General features: G+C 37.6%; 1 protein-coding gene across 1 annotated transcript in view; it reads left to right on the plus strand.

Moving 5' to 3' along the window:
- The first annotated feature begins 318 nt into the window (after nucleotides 1–318).
- onecut2 (one cut homeobox 2) overlaps nucleotides 319–22,434 on the plus strand; it is a 54,983-nt gene continuing 32,867 nt past the window's right edge. The window contains exon 1 of the mRNA XM_022217802.2: nucleotides 319–1,851. Within this exon, the coding sequence (XP_022073494.1) occupies nucleotides 657–1,851 (1,195 nt within the window). The 5' untranslated portion in view covers nucleotides 319–656. The remainder of the gene's footprint in view (nucleotides 1,852–22,434) is intronic.

Consider the following 22,434-nt stretch of genomic DNA (forward strand, 5'->3'; position numbering starts at 1 on the left):
TGCCTCTGTGTTAAAATAGGTAGAATACAAAATAAAAATACAAAAAATACAACAAAATACATAAAGGTAAAACTATGATATACAAGAAATACAAACAGAAAAGAAAAGAGAAAAGAAAGGAAACTCATTATGGTTAAATTATAGTTATATTCAAACCATAATAACAGAAATCCTGTGTGATAGTTTCCTTTAAATCCCACCCAGGGCAGCCTCATTGTCCATTAAAGCCTCTGATTGGCCATTCTGCAGTCAAACCACGCCCCTTACCTCCATGCGGGCGCTCTGATTGGCCCGCTCCGCCGTCAGTCATTCAGAGCGGTGCGGGCAGCAGGTTGGGTGGAGCGGTCGCTGAGGGGACCGTGGACAGCTCCGGTGTGAGCGGCAGAGTAACGCCGGAGGAGGAGAGGAGGACATGGGGGAGGACCAGGCCCGGACCACCGACACTAACACACCGAGTTCATGTACACACGCCGGGGAGGAGACGCGAACACACCGAGGAGCCGGACAGGCCTGACGAGCACCGGGGAGCAGCCGACGGAGTGAAGCCACCGGGGGGGCGGGGGGACGCGGTTCTGACCCATCCCGGGGAGCAGCGGCGGAGGGACGGACAAGGAGGAGAGAAAATTCCGCTCGACCGGATGGACTGAGCCAGATGAATGAAGACTGCCTACACTAACGCCTATCGATGCCTGGCCAAGGACCTGGACGCTTACGCCATGAATACGGACATGACAATGGACGGCATCGGCAGCCTCCACGGCGGGGTGGCGGTGAGCTCCGTGGCCCCTGACGCGGAGCTGATGAGCGGCCACAGCCCGCATCACGGCCGCGGTGGCTCGTCGGGGGGACACGGGGCGGCGGCGGCGGCTGCAGCGGCGGCGGCGTCCACCCTGCGGATACACCAGGACCTGGCCTCCCGCTCGGCCATGGTGTCCGGGATGGCCACCATCCTGGACGGCAGCGGGGAGTACCGGCCGGAGCTGTCGCTGCCGCTGCACCACGCCATGAGCGTCCCCTGCGACACGTCCTCTCCCGGGATGGGGATGAGCGGCACCTACACCACGCTGACGCCGCTGCAGCCGCTGCCGCCCATCTCCACCGTGTCCGACAAGTTCCACCATCACCACCACCACCACCACCACCAGCGGCTCTCCGGGAACGTCAGCGGCAGCTTCACCCTGATGCGGGACGAGCGGGGGCTCCCGGGCATGAACAACATCTACAGCCCGTACAAGGACCACATGTCCGGGATGGGTCAGAGCCTGTCCCCGGTGCTGGGCAACGGCCTGGGCTCCATCCACAACACCCAGCAGGGGCTCCACAACTACGGCTCCACGACGCACGGCGGCCACGATAAGATGCTCAACTTCGACCACACCGCCTCCATGCTGGCCCGGGGGGACCACCACCACCAGCACCGAGGCCTCGCCGGCCCCGCGGCCGGGATGATGCCGCACCTGAACGGGATGCACCACCCGGGGCACGCGTCCTCGGCGGGACACCACCCGCACCCCCACCTCCAGTCTCCCACCCACGGGCCCGTCCTGGCGTCCACCCGGGAGCGGCCGCCCTCCTCCTCGGGGACGCAGGGGGGCAGCGGCTCGGGGCAGCTGGAGGAGATCAACACCAAGGAGGTGGCGCAGCGGATCACGGCGGAGCTGAAGAGGTACAGCATCCCGCAGGCCATCTTCGCCCAGCGGGTGCTGTGCCGCTCCCAGGGGACCCTGTCGGACCTGCTGAGGAACCCCAAACCCTGGAGTAAACTAAAGTCCGGCCGGGAGACCTTCAGGAGGATGTGGAAGTGGCTGCAGGAGCCCGAGTTCCAGAGGATGTCCGCGCTCAGACTGGCAGGTAGGAAGCGAACCTGCGGTGCTTCTGGGCGGATCTGTGCGCCGACACGAGCCCCACACCACAGTCATTCTGTGCGTTTTCTCTGCGTGCTTTTGTTTAGGAGTGTCAGCTGCAGGTGAATCCGTTTACAATCAGTCCTCTTATGATTATTGATCAATAACTAATCGATAGGAATGACAAGGTCGTGGGATTTCCCTCCAAACAGCCGCTCAGCTGCGCCTTTCTGCAGCTTTTATCCTGGAAATCTGCTCCAGATGCAAAAATACAACAGAGTTAGAATCAAATTCACTTTAGAGCCAAATAGGGGAGCTTTTGCACAATTAAGCACACAAAAATCTTTTAGAAAAAAAATCACATTTAGGTGAAGAAAATCAGTTCATTTAATTGTTTCCAGCCTCCATCAGTGTGTTTGTTGTTGGTTTGTGTGGAGGTCTGCTGCCCCCTCCAGTGAGGAACCACCGGCCAGCCTTTTGTCTGCAGGGACCAGGACCACAAACACAACCAGAGCTGCTCTAAAATCTGGATTCTGCAAGAAAGTGCTTCAGTTTCGTGTAATTTTAGGGTTTAGTTGGTCTGATGGTCAGATTTTAGCAGATTAAAGGTGATTTATGTGCAGTTTTTGCATTCTGGAGGCCTCACTTTACAGTAAACACATTTATTTTATGTTTTTCAGCAAAAATTCTTCATTTATCTGCTCTATTATTCAACTTTATAGTACCTACTGTTTAGATTTCTACTAATATATCAAAAACAATACAGGATTATATATGTTTACATTGTCTTTTTAGGTTAAATTCAAAACTTTTATAGCTTGTTTTTGTGCAGTTTTTGCATTCTGGAGGCCTCGTTTTACAGCAAACATGCATTTGTTTGTATTATTTAGCACAATTATTCAACGATAAACCTCCCACTGTCTCTAAATTTCTACTGATAGAACAGAAACAATACAGGAATATATATTTAAATGATCTTTTTAGGTTAAATTCAAAACTATTCGAGCATAAAATATGCGTTTTTGCATTCTGAAGGTCTCATTTTATGGTAAACACACGTTTATTTAGTATTTTTCAATAAAATCCTCTATTTATTTGGTCTGTTATTCAACTTCAAACCTCTCACTGTGTCTAAATGTCAAATTATTTATCCTGAAATAACAGAAACAGTACAGGACTACATATTTATTTGGTCTGTTTAGGTTAAATTACAGCAAATTTAGAGCATAAAATTGATGTTTTTGTGCAGTTTTTATATTCTGAAGGCCTCGTTTTACAGTAAACACACTTTTATTTTGTATTTTTTTAGTAAAAATCCTCATTTTATCTGCTCTATTATTCAACTTTACAGTACACACAGTGCCCAAATATCTAAATCTTTATACCTAAATAACAGAACAAATACAGGAATATATATTTATATGATCTTTTTTCGGTTGAATTCCAAACTATTACAGCATAAAATAGTTTTTTTCTTGTAGTTTTTGCATTCTGGAGGCCTCATTTTACAGTAAACACACTTTTATTTTGTATTTTTTCAGTAAAATTCTCAATTTATTTGCTCTATTATTCAACTTTTAACTCTCACTGTGTCTAAAATGATAAATCTTCATACTAATATATCAGAAACAATTCACTTTGTAGGTTCAGGAGCATAAATGAGCACATTTACATCTTTATTAAACGTCTTACAGCAGCTTCATTCAGCAGAAAAGGCCTCATTTTTGGAGCTGTAAGTGAATTATTCCCTTTTTTCTGTCCTAATCTCATATTTAATGATATTTTCAGCCTCTTTTATGTTGCAAATGTGACTTTATCTTATTTTAAAGATTTAAATATGTGCCATAAATGAATAAAAATGGTAAATTAAAAGCAAAAACCTCATTTAAAAGCAACAAAAAACAGTAAAACCTGCAGTTAAAACACCGTACTATATTAATTTATTAGTTTTTCCTGCTCAGTAAAACTTCTAAATGTCAAATTTAATGACTAAATAAAGAGTTTATGAGCATTTAGTGCATTTTTTAAAGAATCTGCTGCACAACTTTTGAATTGTTGTGTTTTATGAGGATCTGCTGCGTCTGATTCAGCTTTAGTTCATTTCAGCTTTACTCATTTTTAGGAATATTCTGCTTTAAAATGATCGTCCTGCTTTAAACAAACAGCTTCGACCTCGTTTCTCCGTCACTGTTTGCTTTGGTTTAACTATTTTACCGGCGATTTGCACAAGAGCTGCACGAAAACCTGAATAATTAGACGATTCATTCCATAAAAACCACGTCTTGTTTCCTTTGTTCAAGCATCACGTCAACATATTCTCATAAACAGATTTAATTTGACTCATAAACAGCTTCAGATATTGTGGAAAACGTTCATAAAGTGCAGAAATAACTGTTATGTTGCACAGATATTTATAAAAACACAATAAAATGATCATTTGTCAGCAGAATCTGCAGCTCCTCTGACAGTCAGAAGTGTTTAAAACGATCTAATGTTTGTAGTTTTCTTTATTTCTGCTGCTTAAAAGCAACATATGTGTTGATTTTGTGATTTTTATGAAGTTTTATGAAGTTTTTAAGGTTCAAATGCTGTTTTATTAGTTAAGATTAAACCTCTAAACTTAAAAAATACATATAAATAGCATAATTTATATAAAATATACAAAAAAGTGTTTAAAATTCAACTACAAAAGCAATTATACATCTTTATGTTACAGTAAATTCTTAAATGTGGTGTTTTAATGTAGATTTAAACACTTTAAAGCTGCAATTATTCAAAAAATCCATCAGTAAACCTTCAGCTGGAGCCTTTTATGACTTTTTATTTCATATTTCTACCATCAGATTCCCTAGAAAGCAGAATCATGTGAGGCTTTCTATTCATTTTTTGCTTTTTATTATATTTGAGCATCTTAATTTGGACGAACACACAGTTTTCTCACACATTTAACAAAGCATGCAGGTCAAATAACGCATAAAATCACAGATTATTATAATTATTATCATTAAAATGAACTCCTAAATGTTGGAATCTACTTCTGTGGAGTTTATGTTGCTGTTTTTACACCAGTTTCTATTAAAATATGCCTTAAAATCAAAGTATACTAATCTTGGGGTCTAAATTCTGATTATATTTGAGATTTTAAAGATAAATAACAATTTAACTGTAAAATCCTACATTTAACAAACTCCTAAAGTTGCATTTTATTAGTTAAACAAACATGTTTTTCAGGAATATGCACAAAACTGAATTAAAACGGTTTCATTTACCAGCAATATCGACATAACAGCTTCATATAAACCCGTTTTATGAACTTTTCTGTCTCTATATTAGTGTGTTTGTGGTGAATTTATGGAAAATGTTGTTGTCTGTGACGTTAACCGGCTGCTTCTTACAGTAGTTTTTCTGTTTTTATTCCTTTTTAATTATATTGAGGCAGAAAAGTGGTGATTTGTGGCGTGAATGTGACGTCTGTGGACGATAATCGGTGCAGATTGGAGCGTTTTTATCGTCATTCTGTCAGAGATTCAGAGATCTGGCTGGTTTTTCTGAGCGTTTCTCTGCGGGATTTTACTGTAATTTCATCGAGGCGTCATTTGGGTTCATCAGAAACGACGTGAGTGATGGAGGAGGATCTGAGGGTTTTAAAATGTCACCAAACAGCTTCGTTCTGCTGCTGGACGGAGATGTGAAGATTTTACAGCAGCGAAGGGTCGATTCAACGAGGCACTTTGAATTTTAGCAGCAAAGTCTCCTAATACTCACAGAAACACACAAACTTCTTCTTTTTTCCATTGAAACACGTGCAAAGCTTCAAATTGACTGTTTTTGTTGACTAAACCTGCTAATTTAAGCTAATTCGATCTGGATTGATGGATTATTTTTGATGTTTATTCCTCTGACAGGCGACCTAAACAAACAACAGTCATTAGCTAAAGGAAAACACTGACCTGTTGGGAAATCCTGGGTTTTTTTTTGGTGAGAAGAGGCACAAAGCTGGAAACAGGACAAACTTTCTAGTTTAGGTCACCTGTCAGAGGAATAAGCATCAAAAAGAAGCCAGAAATCAAGTGTTTGTTAGCTTAAATTTGCAGGTTTAGTCAAGAAAAAACACTTGTGAATTGCTTATGGTGTGTAAATTTGCTGTATTTTGAATTTTGTTGCAAAAATCTGTCTTTTTCCACACCTAACACTCAGTAAAACATCCAAATTTCTTATTTTTTCTGTGTAAATACGTGCAAATCCTCAAATTTACACACTGTAAGTGATGCATGAGCATTTTTGTTGACTAAACCTGCAAATTTAAACGAATTAGATCTGGATTTCTGTCTTATTTTGGATGTTAATTCCTCTGACAGGCGACCTAACACAGTTACTAGCAGTGCACGGTCGATTCAATGCTGTGTTTTGAATTTTAGTTGCAAAATTTGTCTTTTTTCACTTTAAAGCTCAGACAAACATCCAGATTTCTGATTTTTTTTTTATTTACACACATGCAAATCTTCTAATTTACACACTGTAAGAGATTCATGAGTGTTTTTGTTGACTAAACCCCATATTTACACTAATTACATGTTTATTTATGGATTATTTTTGATGTTTATTCCTCTGACAGGCGACCTAAACAAACAACACAGTTATCAGCTAAAGGAAGCCTCTGACATGTTGGGAAATTCTGTGAATTTTTGGCGATAAGGTGAATAAAAATGGGCACAAAGCTGGAAACAGGACAAACTTTGTAGTTTGGCACTTTAAAAAATAAAGAAAAAATGTCATGAAGCAGCTTCATTCAAAGCTGTAGTTTGAAGTTTTGTTGTAAAATCTGTCTTTTTTTTTACTCCTAACACTCAGAAAAACTCACAAATTTCCTTTTTTTCCATTTAAATAAATGCAGATCACAGCTTTGGCAATTCATAAAGGTTTTTGTTGCCTAAACATGCAAATTTAAGCTCATTATTTAAGATCTAATCAGCTTAAATCTGCAGCTTTATTCAACAAAAACACTCATGCATCACTTCTGGTGTGTCATTTTGAAGATTTTCATGTTTGAAAAAAAAAGAAGTTTGTGAGTTTGTCTGAGTGTTAGGAGTGAAAAAAAAACTGATTTTGCACTTTAAATTCTAAATACAGCTTTGAACGAAGCTGCTTCATGACTTTTTTCTTTATTTTTGATGTTGCCAAACTAGAAAGTTTGTCCTGTTTCCAGCTTTTGTTCCCATTTTTATGCAGCTTCTCACCAAAAAAAAAAACTGAATTTCCCAACAGGTCAGTGTTTTCCTTTAGCTGATAACTGTGTTGTTTGTGTAGGTCGCCTGTCAGAGGAATAAACATCACAAATATGACATAAATCCAGATCTAATTAGCTTAAATCTGCAGGTTTAGTCAACAAAATACTCGTGCATGAGGTGCAGTGTGTAGGTTTGAGGATTTATATGTCTTTAAATGGAAAAAAAAAGACATTTGGATGTTTTTCTGAGCATTAGGAGTGAAAAATGAAAAGTCAAAATACATTCATGGAGCTTAAAGTCAGGTGACTGTTAACCCATGATGAGGATAAATAATAAGTTTAGTAAAGATAGCAGCATGCAGGCTGTTTTTACCTGCATTAAAGGAACACAAAAATATGAAATGTTTACCCTCTGTGGGGCTGAAATCAGCCAATAAGAGCTTCTGTTCTTCTGTTTTATATTCGTATTGTTCATATTCTCAGTAATGTGAGTAAAAACTACATCTCGTGTTTTATAAACTGTTTGTTGAGCCTAAAACTGTTCCTCACTTCTTGTTTCATCCTCTTCTAGCGGGTCTGATGTGCTTGTTGTTTCGTGAGCAGGTAGAATAAGGAACTAGTTTGCAGCTAAATTGGGGAACAGGAGCAGATTTTTGGAGGTTTGAATTCAGTGGTGGTTTATTCTGTGCAGAGTTTTGCTGTTTTGCTGACTTTAGCTGCTAACATCCAGCAGGACAAAAAGAAGATTGAAATCAGAAAGTTTGAAGCTCCTGGTTGGTGCTTTTTTTTTCATCTCGTTTGATGGCAGTTTTCTTTTGCTTACGTTCTTTGTGCTAAGCTAGGCTAAATAGTTCCACTCCAGGACTGTTTCAGGGCGTCTTCTGACCACAAGAACTGCTGTAGAACCTTTATCAGGACAGAAAAAAGTTCTAAAACCACAGTTAGCTACGAAGTACTACCATATTGGCAAAAACAAAATAAACCTCAAATGTTCTGTTTACTTCGTGCTGATAAAACATCCAGAAACTATTTGTTGTTGTTGTTTTTTACTCTGAGTTTGCATGCAGTCGAAGCTGTTCTAGTTAAATAAATTCCTCGTTTATTTTACTGTTTTCATGTTAAATTTGAATCTATTTCTGTCTTTTTAACTGATTTAGTCTATTTTTTTTTTACATTTTATTGCCTTTTTAATCTAATATTCCTTTTCTTCTATTGGTTGTGTGAAGCACTGAAGCTGCTGCACGAAAAAGCTGCAAAAAATGCAAATATCTGACTGAAAAGGCCGATCATGGGTCAGTTCCTGCTGATGTTTGCACCATTTAGCCTGAGTTCGTGCACTGCAAAGCTTCCTGATGCAGTTTACTCCTGTCTGTCATGCAAACCAGCCTTTCATTTGATGAACCGATCATTTAAGATGCATTTCCATTATAAAATTAACACTATTCAACTGTACTATTGTTTGACTGTAGTGTCACAAATAACAGGCTAGCACTGTAGCATCCTCTGGTTTTTATGTTCAATTTGAGTCCATTTCTGTCTTTTTAATTGATTCAACCTAGCTTTTTTTCCAATTTTATTGCCTTTTTAATCTTTTATTCCTTCACTTCTATCGGTTGTGTGAAGCACAGAAACTGCTGCACAAATAAAGCTGCAAAAGTGCAAATATCTGACTGAAAAGGCCGATTATGGTCCAGTTTTTGCTAATATTTGCACCATTTCCTGCACTGTAAAGCTTCCTAATGCAGCTTGCTCATCTTTACATGATATATGATTTAAGACGCTTTTTGATGTGAAATGAACATTATTCGATTGTACCAGGTGGACTGTAGTGTCACAAATAACAGGCTAACACTGTAGCATCTTCTTGTTTTTGTGTCATACGTTGTATTTCGTTCGTTCCGGCGCTCTCTCCTCCCTCTGCGGTGGCTTTAAAGTGACTGTAGAAACAGGAGAAGCTGCGAGCAGCCAATAGAGCCGAGGTCAGAAGTCAGAGCTGCAACACTCAGACAATAGATGGAGCAAATATTCCCTCTGACCCCGAAGACGAGCAGAGAAGCAGCACTCTGGGGGGAAGACAAACCAGAGGGCTGCTGTACTGGTTTTATTCGGCTTCTTTCTCCCTGTTTCTGCTCATATATCGTCTACAGTCATATTCTGTACATTCACAACAATAGAAATTAGAATTATGCATCTCCTGCGTTCCCAGAAATGTCTTGGTAATGCCTTTTTTGTAACGTCTGACTGCATTTTGGGGAAATTTATGGAATTTTGCACGATATTTGACAGGAATGATAGTAAAACTCAGAATATTTGCTCTATTTGTGAGCCAGAAGTCGGCGCAGACCTGGTAAAAATACAAAAATATGAATTTGATCCCTTAGACAAACATACAGTCCAATAAATTGTAGGTGAAGAAGAAGGTTTTTTAAAAATAAATTAATGCTGCATACTTATTTACTTGGTTTAAATGGCTTTGTTTTTCAATAATTAGCAATCACGATTTCTGGGTCACCTTGGAGGAAATTACCGTGAAATTATGGACATGTCATAATAATAATAATAATAAATAAGTTAATTTCTATAGCATCTTTGGGTTACAAGGTGCTCTGCAAAGCATTAAAATACAGATATTGAAACATCAGTAAGAACCAGAAAAAAGACCAGAAACCAAGCATCAGAGCATGAATTAAAAGTTGTATAAATGCTCGTCTGAAATGTTTTTAAAACTACAGACCGTCCTGCGGGTCAAATTGACCCGTTTTAAAGTTTTAAAAATGTGGAAAAAAATATGTATTTTCACAGTGAAAACTTTCACATTTTCAAATTTTTTTAGGACGTTTTTGAACATTTTTTGGTGGAAAAAAACAAATAAAAAATGTTTAAGCACATTCAGAAAAATATCTACCAAAATCCAGTGAATTTCATTGTCAAATTTGAGGATTTTTTTTAATTTAAAAAAATAGAACTTTTGAGGGAAACTTTTCAGGAATTTTCTTCTTGAAGATTTTGCAAATTTTTATGAATTTGGGGAAATTTTTTCAGAAATTTTGGACTTTTGTCAGACAAGGCAACAACATTTTTGGTAAGGACAACACGAGGGTTAATTAGACAAGTGTATATTACACAAGTTCCTTAATACTGTACAAACAGTTTATTATGATAATTTAATGGAAGAACTGACCTGTGAGTGAGTCCAAGCAGCAGAATAAACAGTCAGGTACAGCGTGGTGTCGTCTGCATAGAGGCAGAGGAAGAAATTCAAACGGTTATTATTGTTTCCTGGACATAAAGCAGAATTTCCATTAGCTTTAGATGATCAGGACTAGTGAAGGTCATGCTGTGGGCTTGAAAGATTCACTGCTGGTTCTTCACAATCAATTTTGTTTAGAGTTCTGGCTTTAAACGGGAGAAGAACTGGAAAGACTGAGATGTAAATGGGCTGTGGATGAGGTCGTAGAAGAAGAAGGTTGAGTTTTATGAATGGGATTAGCAGCACAATGGTGTTGTCCTGTTTGTTGTTGTTCTTTTGCTATAAATAGATACTTTAGTGCTGCAGGGTTCTTTCTTCTGTTTTCACCAAAAGGGATATTAAATTGATTTTCTCTTTACGGAATTTGAAATTGAAATCCATTAAATAATGTGGCCAAAAAGTATGGAAACACCCACTGTAATATTTGTGTGTGCTTTTGTGGTAATTACATTCATTAAATTCAATTTCGTTTTATTTTATTTACATTGAGCCAGTTCCCAATGTAAGACCGAACTATTTTATATTATCGAAAGAAACCCAACAGTCTGAGTAGCTCTTTGAATAAAGATTTGTTGTTTACTAGTGACGATATGCTGCATTCTAAATATATTACTCCATGAAAGGAAGTCATTGTAATATTTTATATAATGACATTAAAGATCTACCTAAATAACAATTATAGTTGTAAAATTACACATTTAACAATCGCCTCGTAGCGATAATTGTGTGTACGACTAGCCATTAGCCATTAGCAACTAGGAGCTGATGTGTCTCCTTTTAATCACAGTGAATTCTGTTAATTTACCAAACATGTTTCTTAGCAATCTGCACAGATATTCTACATTATTTTCTGACAACATCACCATAGCAGCTTTTTATACACCCATTTTATTTCCTGTTGCATTTCTGTATCAGTGTGTTTGTGGTGTTTTCATTGTGAATTTATGGAAATTCTGATTCTAACTCCCATCTCACACACTCTGTACTGTAGTTTGATACTTTTACTGGGTGCATTTTATTACAGTTTTTAGTTTTAATATCTGTTTCAAATCTTGTAGAGGCAGAAAAGTCATTATTTATGGTGTAAATGGGACTCTAGGACTGAATAATCAGTGCTTCTAGGTGTGGTTTGTGTTGTGCTTCTATCATTTGATCGGAAATCAGAGTTTAGGCAACCTGGATCTGGTCAGTAGATTATCTCTGCATGATTTTATGATATATTTCTTTGGCAGCGAGAAAAAACTCCTTTAGAACAGGAAGAAACCACCGGCAGAACCAGGCTCAGGGAGGGTGGTTATCTGCCTCGACCAGTCGGGTTGAGGGCAAAAGCAAGAAAACCTGACTTTCAGCCCTATTATATTCGATGTTTTTCTCATTGTTGGCTAATTTTATGGCTAGAGAGTTGACGAATTTGAGTAGGTGACGTTAGGAATGGGGATGTTAGCCTTCTTGCTAGCTAGCTAGCTTGCTACACCGATGAAAAACAATGACAAAAAGAATGAATACAGCTGCTGAGGCTTCTTAAATCAGCATTATCATTAAAATATTATGTTAAATACCTGTAAGACCACCTATCAAAGCTTCTGTCAAACAAATATAGTCACTGCTGACTGTTTTAGGGAAAACAACATTGTCCTCAAAGCTTCAATTAGCCTAACTTTGTCTTTCATAATGTAGAAAGGTAGATGTTCATCCATGTAACGAGTAGAGTGTTGTCAAAGCAGAGTTTATGGGTTTTATTTAGGTGTAATAATTCAGTTTTCACAAGCTAGCTGTTTTATAATGTGAATGGAATCGTGTATCAATCCGCCACAGATAGCGGTCCCATTTAACACACACCATATGGCTACATTTCCCATCAGCCCTGTCATTTTGTTGACCTCCTCCTTGAAGATAAGCAGTTTAATTTTTCTCCACAAATCCTTTATTCCGCCTCCAATTGTCAACACAAACTCAGCTGGTTGGTTAATAATGTAAATAAAACTGTATTCATTCACCACAGAAAATAGTCCCTAAAAAACTGCACCATTTATGCACAATACGACTACATTTCTTATAATCACATAATTTTCTCCTTAATTCTCCTTTTTCCACCTCTAATTGTCAACACAAAGTCTGCTAGCTGGTTTATAATGTAGATAAAATTATGTATTCATCCGCTGCTGAAAGTAGTCCCTAAGAAAAAGACTGTTCCAGCTCATCTGTGCAGCATTTTCTAAAAACTACAACAACCAGCTGTTTCAGGAAGCAGATTCTGTGCATTTATGTTTGAAATCTTGCTGTGGTCATTGGAGTTTCATCATTTTGAGCTTCTAAACACGTTTTTTTTTCAACGAAACAAGCAGCAACTAGCTCCATGTCACACCATAATATAATAAAAGACCAATGTGGCCGTTTCAATCTTTCGTCCCTCTCGTTTCGAATCCATTTCACCATTTTCTCCTTCCTCGGACCTCTTTCTCCCCCTCTCTCTGCCTCTCTTTTGGGGGGAGGTATTATGTGATCGTCAGGGGAATTGAACACAAGAGCCGAGGCAGCAGCGGCCCGATGAATTATTGATGGGAATCTCAGCGTGACCCGCCTCGGTCTGCTCACTTCACTTCTTCTTCACCTCGCAGCCGGGTTAACCAGGCAAAATGGAGGGAGGGAAGGTAGGAAGAGGAAGAGACCGGAGGAGTCCATTGTTTGGTCGTCGGACGGTGTCGGACGGTGAATTATGGATGACAAGAAAACGATGCTAAAACCAACCTCTATCCTCGTATTCTACATGCTACATTCAGTATAATGCACATTTCTGCTGCACTGATTCCTGAATTAACCACTTTTTCTTCCATTTCATTGAAATTTCTTGTATTTTGCTGAAACTGAACATTAGAAGTCTCCCAGAAACAACAGAGAAAACGTCTTTAAAGCTTTTTCAAAGGTGTTCCATGGCAATATAAGGATAAAGCTCAATAATATGAGCTTTAAATCACAGTATTTGGTGATTTTCATTGCTGGTTTCATGGCAAATGTCCTCGAGTCCACTTAGAGTCAAATTGAGCTGAAAAACCGAATAAATATTTTCCATTTTACGCATCCTGCTGCATGCAGACGCCGTGCATTATTAATGAGCTGGACTCTGCTTTATGACACGGATTACCAGCAGTCGCTGTGCGTGTTTTTGTGTTTGTGTGTTTTTGCAGCTTCAGACTGTGGGAACGAAGCTCGTGTCCGTTTTTCAGGGTTTTCTCGTCCTGACCTCCTGCATATTCACAGGCCGCCATCGATCGGCAATAATGGATTTCAGGGCTGCTGAGAGGAGACTCGTGATGTGTGTTTGTGTGTCAGCGTGAGAAGATTTGACAGACGCCGCTATCTCCGTCTCGTCCTGTCGATAACAGTTTTTTTTTTGGAGAAGTGACAAAGTCTGGTTCCAGGTTTTAGGGGAGAAACTGCTGCAGAAATGGAAGCTATACGGTGATAGCTGAAAGCTTTAGTGTCTCAGGATGTGGCGCTTTGAGTCAGTTTTTGTTGGTGTTGAAGGACACAAGTTTGGCGTTAGAAATAGGAGAGCTAACAAATGCTAGCTGCTAGCAAACCACACCCAGATGTCAAAATCTGATGCTGGTCGAGTTGCATTGTTGACAGTGTTGGCGTCCAGTTTTGACAAGAAAGAAAAGCCTCGATCGATTAAATGTTGCATAAGTTGTAAGATTGCAGTAATTTGGCCAAACAGGTTGGAACTAGAAGCTGATATTGTCTTCTCCTGTCGATAGCAGTTTACGGAAACTGGAAAGTGAGACGTGACAAAGTCTGGTTCCAGGTTTCGGGGTAAAAACTGCTCAATAAATGGAACTTATGAAAGCTTTTATGTCTCCGGATGTTTGATAAATGTCCTCAAGTGATGTTCTTTAGTGTTGAAGTCCACCAATTTGGAGAAATACGGGAGCTAACCAATGCTACATCCAACATCAGCTGCTAGCATACCACACCCAGATGTCAAAATCTGATGGTGGTCGAGTTGCATTGTTGGTCATGTTGGCGTCAGGTTTTGACAAGAAAGAAAGTCTCAATCGATTAAACATTACACAAATTGTGTTTCTGAGTGTTTCCAGGTTTTGTGGGAAGAAACTGCTGCAGAAGTGGAACTTATGTGAGGTTCTGTGTCTCCACAAGGCTGTAGTTTCAAGGTAGAAAAACTTAACCATGGCGCTAACAGCATAGCTTACCTGAGATGAGTAATTTAACATCTAAAGACGCCATATAAAGACATTGAAAAGGGAAAAACACATGGAGGTGGTCTTTAGCTAACATTTTTCAGTACATAAAACCAATCAAACCAAAAGCAATAGGGTTGGACATCAGAAAACTGTGATAAATTACATCCTGCTGATAATTTGTATTGGTTCTGTCTGAAAGAAATAACAAAAAAAACGCCTTTTTTTAGAGTAAAACCAACATTTTGTAGTCAAATTACAGCCTCCTGATGCTTAAATCTACTGAATATTGCATTCTACTCTGGTTAAATGGTTAAATTACTGATTTCAATCAAATATTTCACTCCAACTTGATGCAACAACCTTTAATCTTGCCAAATTTCTTATTTAACAGTATTTTAGATGAATCTTTGTGCTTTTGCATTGATTTTTCAATCCTAATGTGGATTTTTCCATTTGAAGCTGGTTTTGTATGTGTTCACTGGTTATATTAAACATTTTAACACCTGAATCTCGCGCTCTAAAGTCGTTTTTTGGATAATAAGACACCATTTAAATGTATTAAGAAGGTAAATGCACTTAAGGGAGGTCTTTAACTACCAGCTTTTAGTGTTTAAACCTAATCAAACCTAAATTCTAAGGGTGGAACATCAGAAAACTGTGATAAATTATGTCCTTTTATTCATGCGCATAGAAAGAAATGACAAAACTGCCTTTTTTTTAGAAGAAAACCAACATCTTGTAGTAAATTTACAGCCTCCTGACATAAAAGTACTTAATATTACCTTCTAAAAGTGGTGTTAGACTGGTTTAATGGTTGAATAACTGATTTAAATTGAATATTTTTCTCAAACTTGATGCAAACAACCTTACATCTTGCCACATTTCGTACTTATGACATTACATCACTTAAGAAACAGTATTTTAGTTGAATCTTTGTCCTTTATTTTGCATTGATTTTTCAGTCCTAATGTGGAATTTTCCATTTAAAGTTTTGTACGTATCTACCAGCCATATTGGACATTTTATCACCTGAACCTGCTTAAAAGTTGGGTTTGTTGCTAAATTTTTAGTAAATCTCAACCCTTACGATGGCGGATCAGAAAACACCCCTACATATCATCCTTTAAACCTCTACAAAGACCTTTAAGACGCTCTGACTTTCATATTCAAACCCTCCAACACCTGCAGCTAGCAATAAGAGCCCCGGAGCAGTGGCGTAGTGATTTCTCGTTAAGACTGTCCACAGCGATTAAGGCGCTCCAGCGGCATCGAGGTACTCGAGGGCGGCGGGAGTCGTTGCCGGGGCCGACCGAGCGGTTGGGGTTCAGGGGAGAAAATGGTCCTGTCGCCGCTTTATTAGGGCGGTCAAATCAAACGTGACACCCGGACCGGGGACTTGTCGAGGCGAAGCGTCGAGAGAACCGAGTCGCAGCTCCGAAACACAAACAAGAAGACAAATCTAAAGTCAAACACCAGTTTTTCATACGTTTTACCCACTTTAAAGATGTGAAATCACGCTGAAAATCACCCCAAATGCTGAAAAATTGTCTTTTTTTAAAATTGTGACTACATTTCCCATCAACCACCTGGTTTTATGATCCTCATGCTCGAAGTCAGCAAACATGCCAGAAGGGACTTTTCTGCACGAGTCTTTCTAGTCTGTCTTTATAATGTAAATATATTTGTGTATTAATCCGCTGCTGAAAGTAGTCCTTAGATTTTATGCATTGTGCACCATTCGTAGTTGGAGTTTTCTCATTTTATGAGAGTAAACACGCTTTGAAAACTGAATTTTAGCATTTCAAATTGACGAATTTGACAGATTTTGGTGGTTTTATCTGACAGAAATGCCAAAAAAACTGACTACGTGAGGAAATAAACTCAGGGAAACCAACATTTTTTTTTGTAGATTTAAAGTCTCCTGACACTTAAATGACATAGCAATGACTAAAACTACAAAACCCAGCGACTTTAGGAAGCAAATTTTATGCATTGTGCACCATTAGTAATAGGAGTTTTCTCATTTGAAGCTTGTAAACCCACTTTTAAACTGAATTTTAGCATTTAAAACTGACAAATTTGGTAGATTTGGTGGTTTTCTGGCTCAAAGAGTGACTCTACTGTTGAGTTGCATTATGGGAAATGTAGTATCCAGCATTTGTTGACCTAAAATCTGAATATCTTGGTCTTTTCTGTAGCGATAACAATGCTTTTATTGAGTAATTGACTGCGTTTTGTTGCTGACTAATGCAATGATTCACATTAGGGATGCAGGATTTTTAATTTCAGCTTCAACAAATTGTAGGAATTGAAATGCAAATGAGCTCATCTTTTACTGCTTGATGCAAAAAGAAAACTGTCACAATTCTCTTTGTAAATAAACAATCTGCAGCTGACAACAAATAATAAACCAAAAATATATTTACTTTCATGGATACGGCTTGATTTAAACTAATTTAATGGTTCTTGAAGTTCTTTTTTTAAACATTTTTTTTAAAGACGCAGAGTTCATTGACATTTATTTAGAAGATTTGTTTGTAAAAATAAACCAGTTGGATGGAAATATTTCAGGATAAAGGAAGAAAATGACCAAAAACAGACATTTAATCATCAGTTTTCTGCAATCGATGCTAATTTCTTGACCATTTATCGTCACATTTTGCATCTTTTACATCATGCACCTGGAATTTATTTACTAAATCTACATGTTTACATACAGATGCAGCTTGTATGCGCTTTTTGCACAAATTAAACCATTACTTTTTCATTTGTTTTTGCAGCAATGTGCAAAATCCATAAGTACAGCATCAATTAAATTGTATTTCTAGGGATTTTAACACATTAAATAAGCTGTAACACTGTTTTCTACAAGACTTTTCTCATTTATTTTTGCACATTTCTAACTGTACTTTTAAAAAAACTGTTATGTTCTGTTTAAATCTGCACCATAAAGCTATTTTAAATAAAATCCAGAGCAAAAAAATGCAATCTTGGATGTTTTTCTCAGCGTTGCACCAAATTACACAGATTCTGAACTGATTTTTTGTATCTTTTTAAAGAAACTTAGAAGCAAATGCACTAAAAACATTGAATATTTGGACGTAATTATTTTTTCACATGATGTTTTTCAAGTCAAATGGTGGAAATTTCTGTTTTATTTTGCATTTTGGAATAAAAACCCAGCAGAAAAACTACATTTTGCAGTTTTTCCGGTATTTTCCGGCTCTAATTCACGTGTAAAACTGCCTTTGTGTGTGAGGTTTTAGTCTTTTCTTCACCAGCTGGATGAATCTGGAGGTTTATTCTGTAAACGCTCAGGTTTGTGGATCTTATCTGAGTCTGGGCTCCGATCGATGCTGAAAACCTGCAGCGTTTCGGCTCAGAACTGAGTCCGGCGTTTTCAGGATTCTCTCATCATGCAGCACCTTTAAATAGACCGAGCCCACCTCCCCCAGATCTCATTAAACCTCTGTCGCTGCTGGTTAGTCGTCGCTTTTTTAACGTCTCCTTCCTCATCGTTGCTTCGCCTCTTTGTCTCCCGGCTTCATTAGTATTGGTGTCACAGTGCAGCTGAAATAACTCTGTCCGGAGGCGTAATGAACGGCGACAGGCGGGACAAACCTGTCAGGCCGCCGGCAGGTTTACGGTGAAGACAAAACACCGGTTAAAAAAAAAAAGGGAAAAAAGACAGATTTTAGCAAGAAAATCCCTCAAAATGAGCAAATTATGACCAAAGATGAGCGCAATATGACAGAAAATGACCAAAAATGACCATAAATGAGCAAATTGTGACAGAAAGTTAGCAAATTCTGAAAAAATTTTTTTTGGGTCATAGCAAATTATGACCAAAAATAACCAAAAATGAGCAAACTATGAGCATGAATGAGGAAAAATGAGCAAATTATGACTAAAAATGAGCAGGTTATGAACAAAAATAACTAAAAATGAACAAATTAAGACTAAAAAACAGCAAATTATGAGCATAAATGTGGAAAAATCTGCAAATTTGGACCACAAATGACCAAAAACAAGCAAATTATGACCAAAAATCTGCAAATTATAACTAAAAATGAGCAAATTATGACCAAAAATACCCCAAAATAAGCAATTGTGACCAAAAACAAGAGCAAACTATGACCGTAAATGAGCAAATTATGAACAAAAACAACAAATCATGACTAAAATGAGCGAATTATGACCAAAAAAGAACAAATTATGACCAAAAGTAACCAACAAAGGAGCAAATTATGACCAAAAAAGAACAAATTATGACCAAAAGTAACCAACAAAGGGCAAATTATGACCAAAAAAGAGCAAATTATAACCCTAACTGAAAAAATTAGCAAACTATGACCAAAAATTAGCAATTTCTGATTGAAAAAGAGCAAATTATGACTAAAAATTAGCAAATTAAGACCAAATATGACCAGAAAATACTAAATTATGACTAAAAATTAGCAGAGTAAGACCAAAAATGACCAAAAAACAGCAAATTATGACTAAAAACATCAAAAAATTAGCTCACTATAACCAAAAGTGACAGAACCAGAGCAAATTGTGATGTTTTTTATTGGTGCAAATGCTGTTTTTATTCTTAGTATCTTTAAATATATGAAAATCCGACATAAAATGTTTTGTTAAACATGCCGAACCTTTAATTCAGCATTCTTATGGTTTAATATTTGCTAATAATTCATGATTTTCCTGCTCAGTCTGTATGTAAATGTACTGATGTGAATCTGCAGCCGATCGATGCTCAGAAACAGGAAGTGGACGCCGTTTGTAAACAGGAAGTGGATGCCGTTTGTTGTTTTCTGTGTTTATTTCTGAAGAAACGTGAAGCAGCAGTTTGTTCGATCGATGGCTGTAATCCCGAGCAGATTAAGAGAGCATTAATACCGGCGACGGTGACGGACCGGCTTCTCCATTGATCCCCAGGAACCCGATCCAGACTAGTTCCTGGAAGAGACGGCGGGAGGAGGGGGAGGAGAGGGAGGATGGGGGGAGGAGAGCAAACAATAGGAAGAGAGACGAGGCTGGAGAAGGAAAAATAGGAAGAAGGAGGATGGAAAAATGTGCAGATTTAGAGGAAAACAGAGTGAAAGTGGAAATAAGTCTTCGATATGAACGGAAAAATGTTTCTTTTTACCCTAAAAAAGTCGCTTTCTTTTAAATCAGTGTCATCTTTTGGGCCAATCTTGTGTTTTAGTGCAAATGAGGTGCTAAGTGAAGCTTTTCTGCACATTTAAACCACATTATTAACACTTTACGGAGCTGAAACTGCACAAATTTGCGGAAACATAAATGCCAAATGCAACATTTACCTTTATTTAGTGATTCATTGATAGTTATTTTTGCACATAGACATGGAAAATGCAATTTTTCATGCAAACAGTGTGAAAGTGAACATGCAAACAGGATATAAACATGAAAATGTTCCTTCTTGTCGTAAAAAAAGCAGTTTTCTTGTTAAGCCAGGGGAGATTTAAGCCTCTTTTCTGTGCAAAGTTGTGTTTTAGTGCAAATTAGGTGCTAATTGAAGCTTTTCTGCACATTTATACCACATCATTAACACTTTATGGAGCTGAAAATACACATCCATCTCCATCATCCATCTGTACTACAAACAAGCTCCATGCTAACGAGCTAACTCACTTTAATTGGTTGATTTTTTACTGAGATACTACTGATATTTTTCTTTCAGATAACAGTAAATATTGATCAGATAGAGATTGTTTTTGACAGAGCGTCCCTTTGCAGCCTCCTTCTGATCGAGCAGTGATCAATACAAACTACTGATGAGACTTTTATCCTCCTGTCTGAGAGTCGGAGCGACGGACGATTCAGACTCCAAAAAACTAAAAAAAAACACAGAACTGATAAGAAAAAAGACTTTTAACTCGTCAGCTATTAGTGTGTGTGTTACAGTGTGTGTTACAGTGTGTGTTACAGTGTGTGTTAGAGTGTGTTAGAGTGTGTTAGAGTGTGTGTTAGAGTGTGTTACAGTGTGTGTTAGAGTGTGTTACAGTGTGTGTTACGATGAACAAACACTCCAACTGTCAACATTCTGCAGGTTAAAGGTTGTTTTTTCTCTTTTCGCTGCACAAAAGTTTGTTTTTTTTAACATCAGACATGATTTTTTTCCTTCACTTTTATTTATTTTATTTCCTTTAAATTCTGCAGCTATTCTGATAAAAATGTCAATAATTGTCCAGGAATTATTAATATTGGTGGGAAAACAGTGAATTTAAAGTGTGTTTTGTTGGTTTTTGGCTCCACAGTTTCCATCCTGGTTTTTATTTCTCACATGTTCATTTAGTTTAAGTAGTGAAATGAAAATAGATGATATAAGCAAACGCATTTTAATAGACTGAGCACCACGTTTAGATCATCTTGCACGATATTTATTAGATTTTTATATAATTTAGTTTGTCTTCTTCAGATAAATGAAAGTCCAGCAGTGTTTTAGCTCCAGTTCTGGTTTCCAGAAACCGTTTTTTTAGCAGAAAATATGAATATTTATGAAGATAATTCTGAAATTTGGGATCAAAAATTACAAATATCTGTATTTTTATTTTATTATTTTTTTACAATTTGCATCGACAAAATATTGTAGAAATCACTGTTTAACTGCAGTAAATAAGTTGTTTTAAATATTTATTTATATTGACAATAAATCATATTTTACAGATGTTTGGCATTTTTTCAAAGAAAAATTAAGCAATAAATATTCTTCTTCTCATAATTATTATATTTTTTAAAATTAAGGATCACATATAATATCTTGTACATGTTGATGGTAAAAAAAAGACCAAAGCTGAAAATTTTTACATCAATAATCTGTATTTTTTTTAAATATTTATTTTTAAAATATTCTATCTTTCTAATACTACTATAAACATATTTTCTTTTATTCTGTCTTTTACAATATTTGACAGTAAAATTACACATTTTTCAATATTTAAATAATTGAAAATATTATTTTACAGATATTTGAAATTTTTGAAAGAAAATTATGCATTAAGGATCCATCCATCCATCGTCTATACACCGCTATATCCTCACTAGGGTCATGGGGGGTGCTGGAGTCTATCCCAGCTGACTCAGGTGAAGGCAGGGGACACCCTGGACAGGTCACCAGTCTGTCACAGGGCTACATATACAGACAATCACACTCACATTCACACCTACAGACAATTTAGAGTAACCAATTAACCTCAGCATGTTTTTGGACTGTGGGAGGAAGCCGGAGTACCCGGAGAAAACCCACGCATGCACAGGGAGAACATGCAAACTCCATGCAGAAAGATCCCAGGCCCACCCCAGGATTTGAACCGGGGATCTTCTTGCTGCCAGGCGAAAGTGTTAACCACTACTCCACTGTGCAGCCCTTGCATTAAGGATATTAAGGATTATTATTATTATTTTATTATTATTATTGAATTTTATGTTATTATTGTTATTGTTTTTATTATAGGGTTTTATGTTATTATTATTTCTTCTTAATATTATTATAGTATTATTTTATTATTACTATTAAGGATCACAGGAATTATCAAAGACATTAATTTTACATTAATAGTACACATAACAGATTTTTTTTTCAATTTCTGACTATAAAATTACAGTTTTACTGCATTTAAATCAGCTAAAAATATCATTATTTTACAAGCGTTTTGCCATCATTTTCAGCATTCTTACAGTTTTTCACTTATTTTTTCTGACAAATATTTACAGTTTTTCACAGATTTTTCTTTCCAGTGAATATTTTACGAGTATTTCAGTCTCCAGTAGAAACCAGTGGACTCCAGTCTTTTTTACTGTAAGATCTTAAGCGACTGTTTTGGATTTTTTTTCGTGTTTTGAGGGTAAATATTCCGTCCATGTTCAGGGTTTGATGGTGTTTTTATA

Source organism: Acanthochromis polyacanthus, chromosome 18 (genome assembly GCF_021347895.1).
Source record: "Acanthochromis polyacanthus isolate Apoly-LR-REF ecotype Palm Island chromosome 18, KAUST_Apoly_ChrSc, whole genome shotgun sequence".
NCBI classification, from domain to species: domain Eukaryota; kingdom Metazoa; phylum Chordata; class Actinopteri; family Pomacentridae; genus Acanthochromis; species Acanthochromis polyacanthus.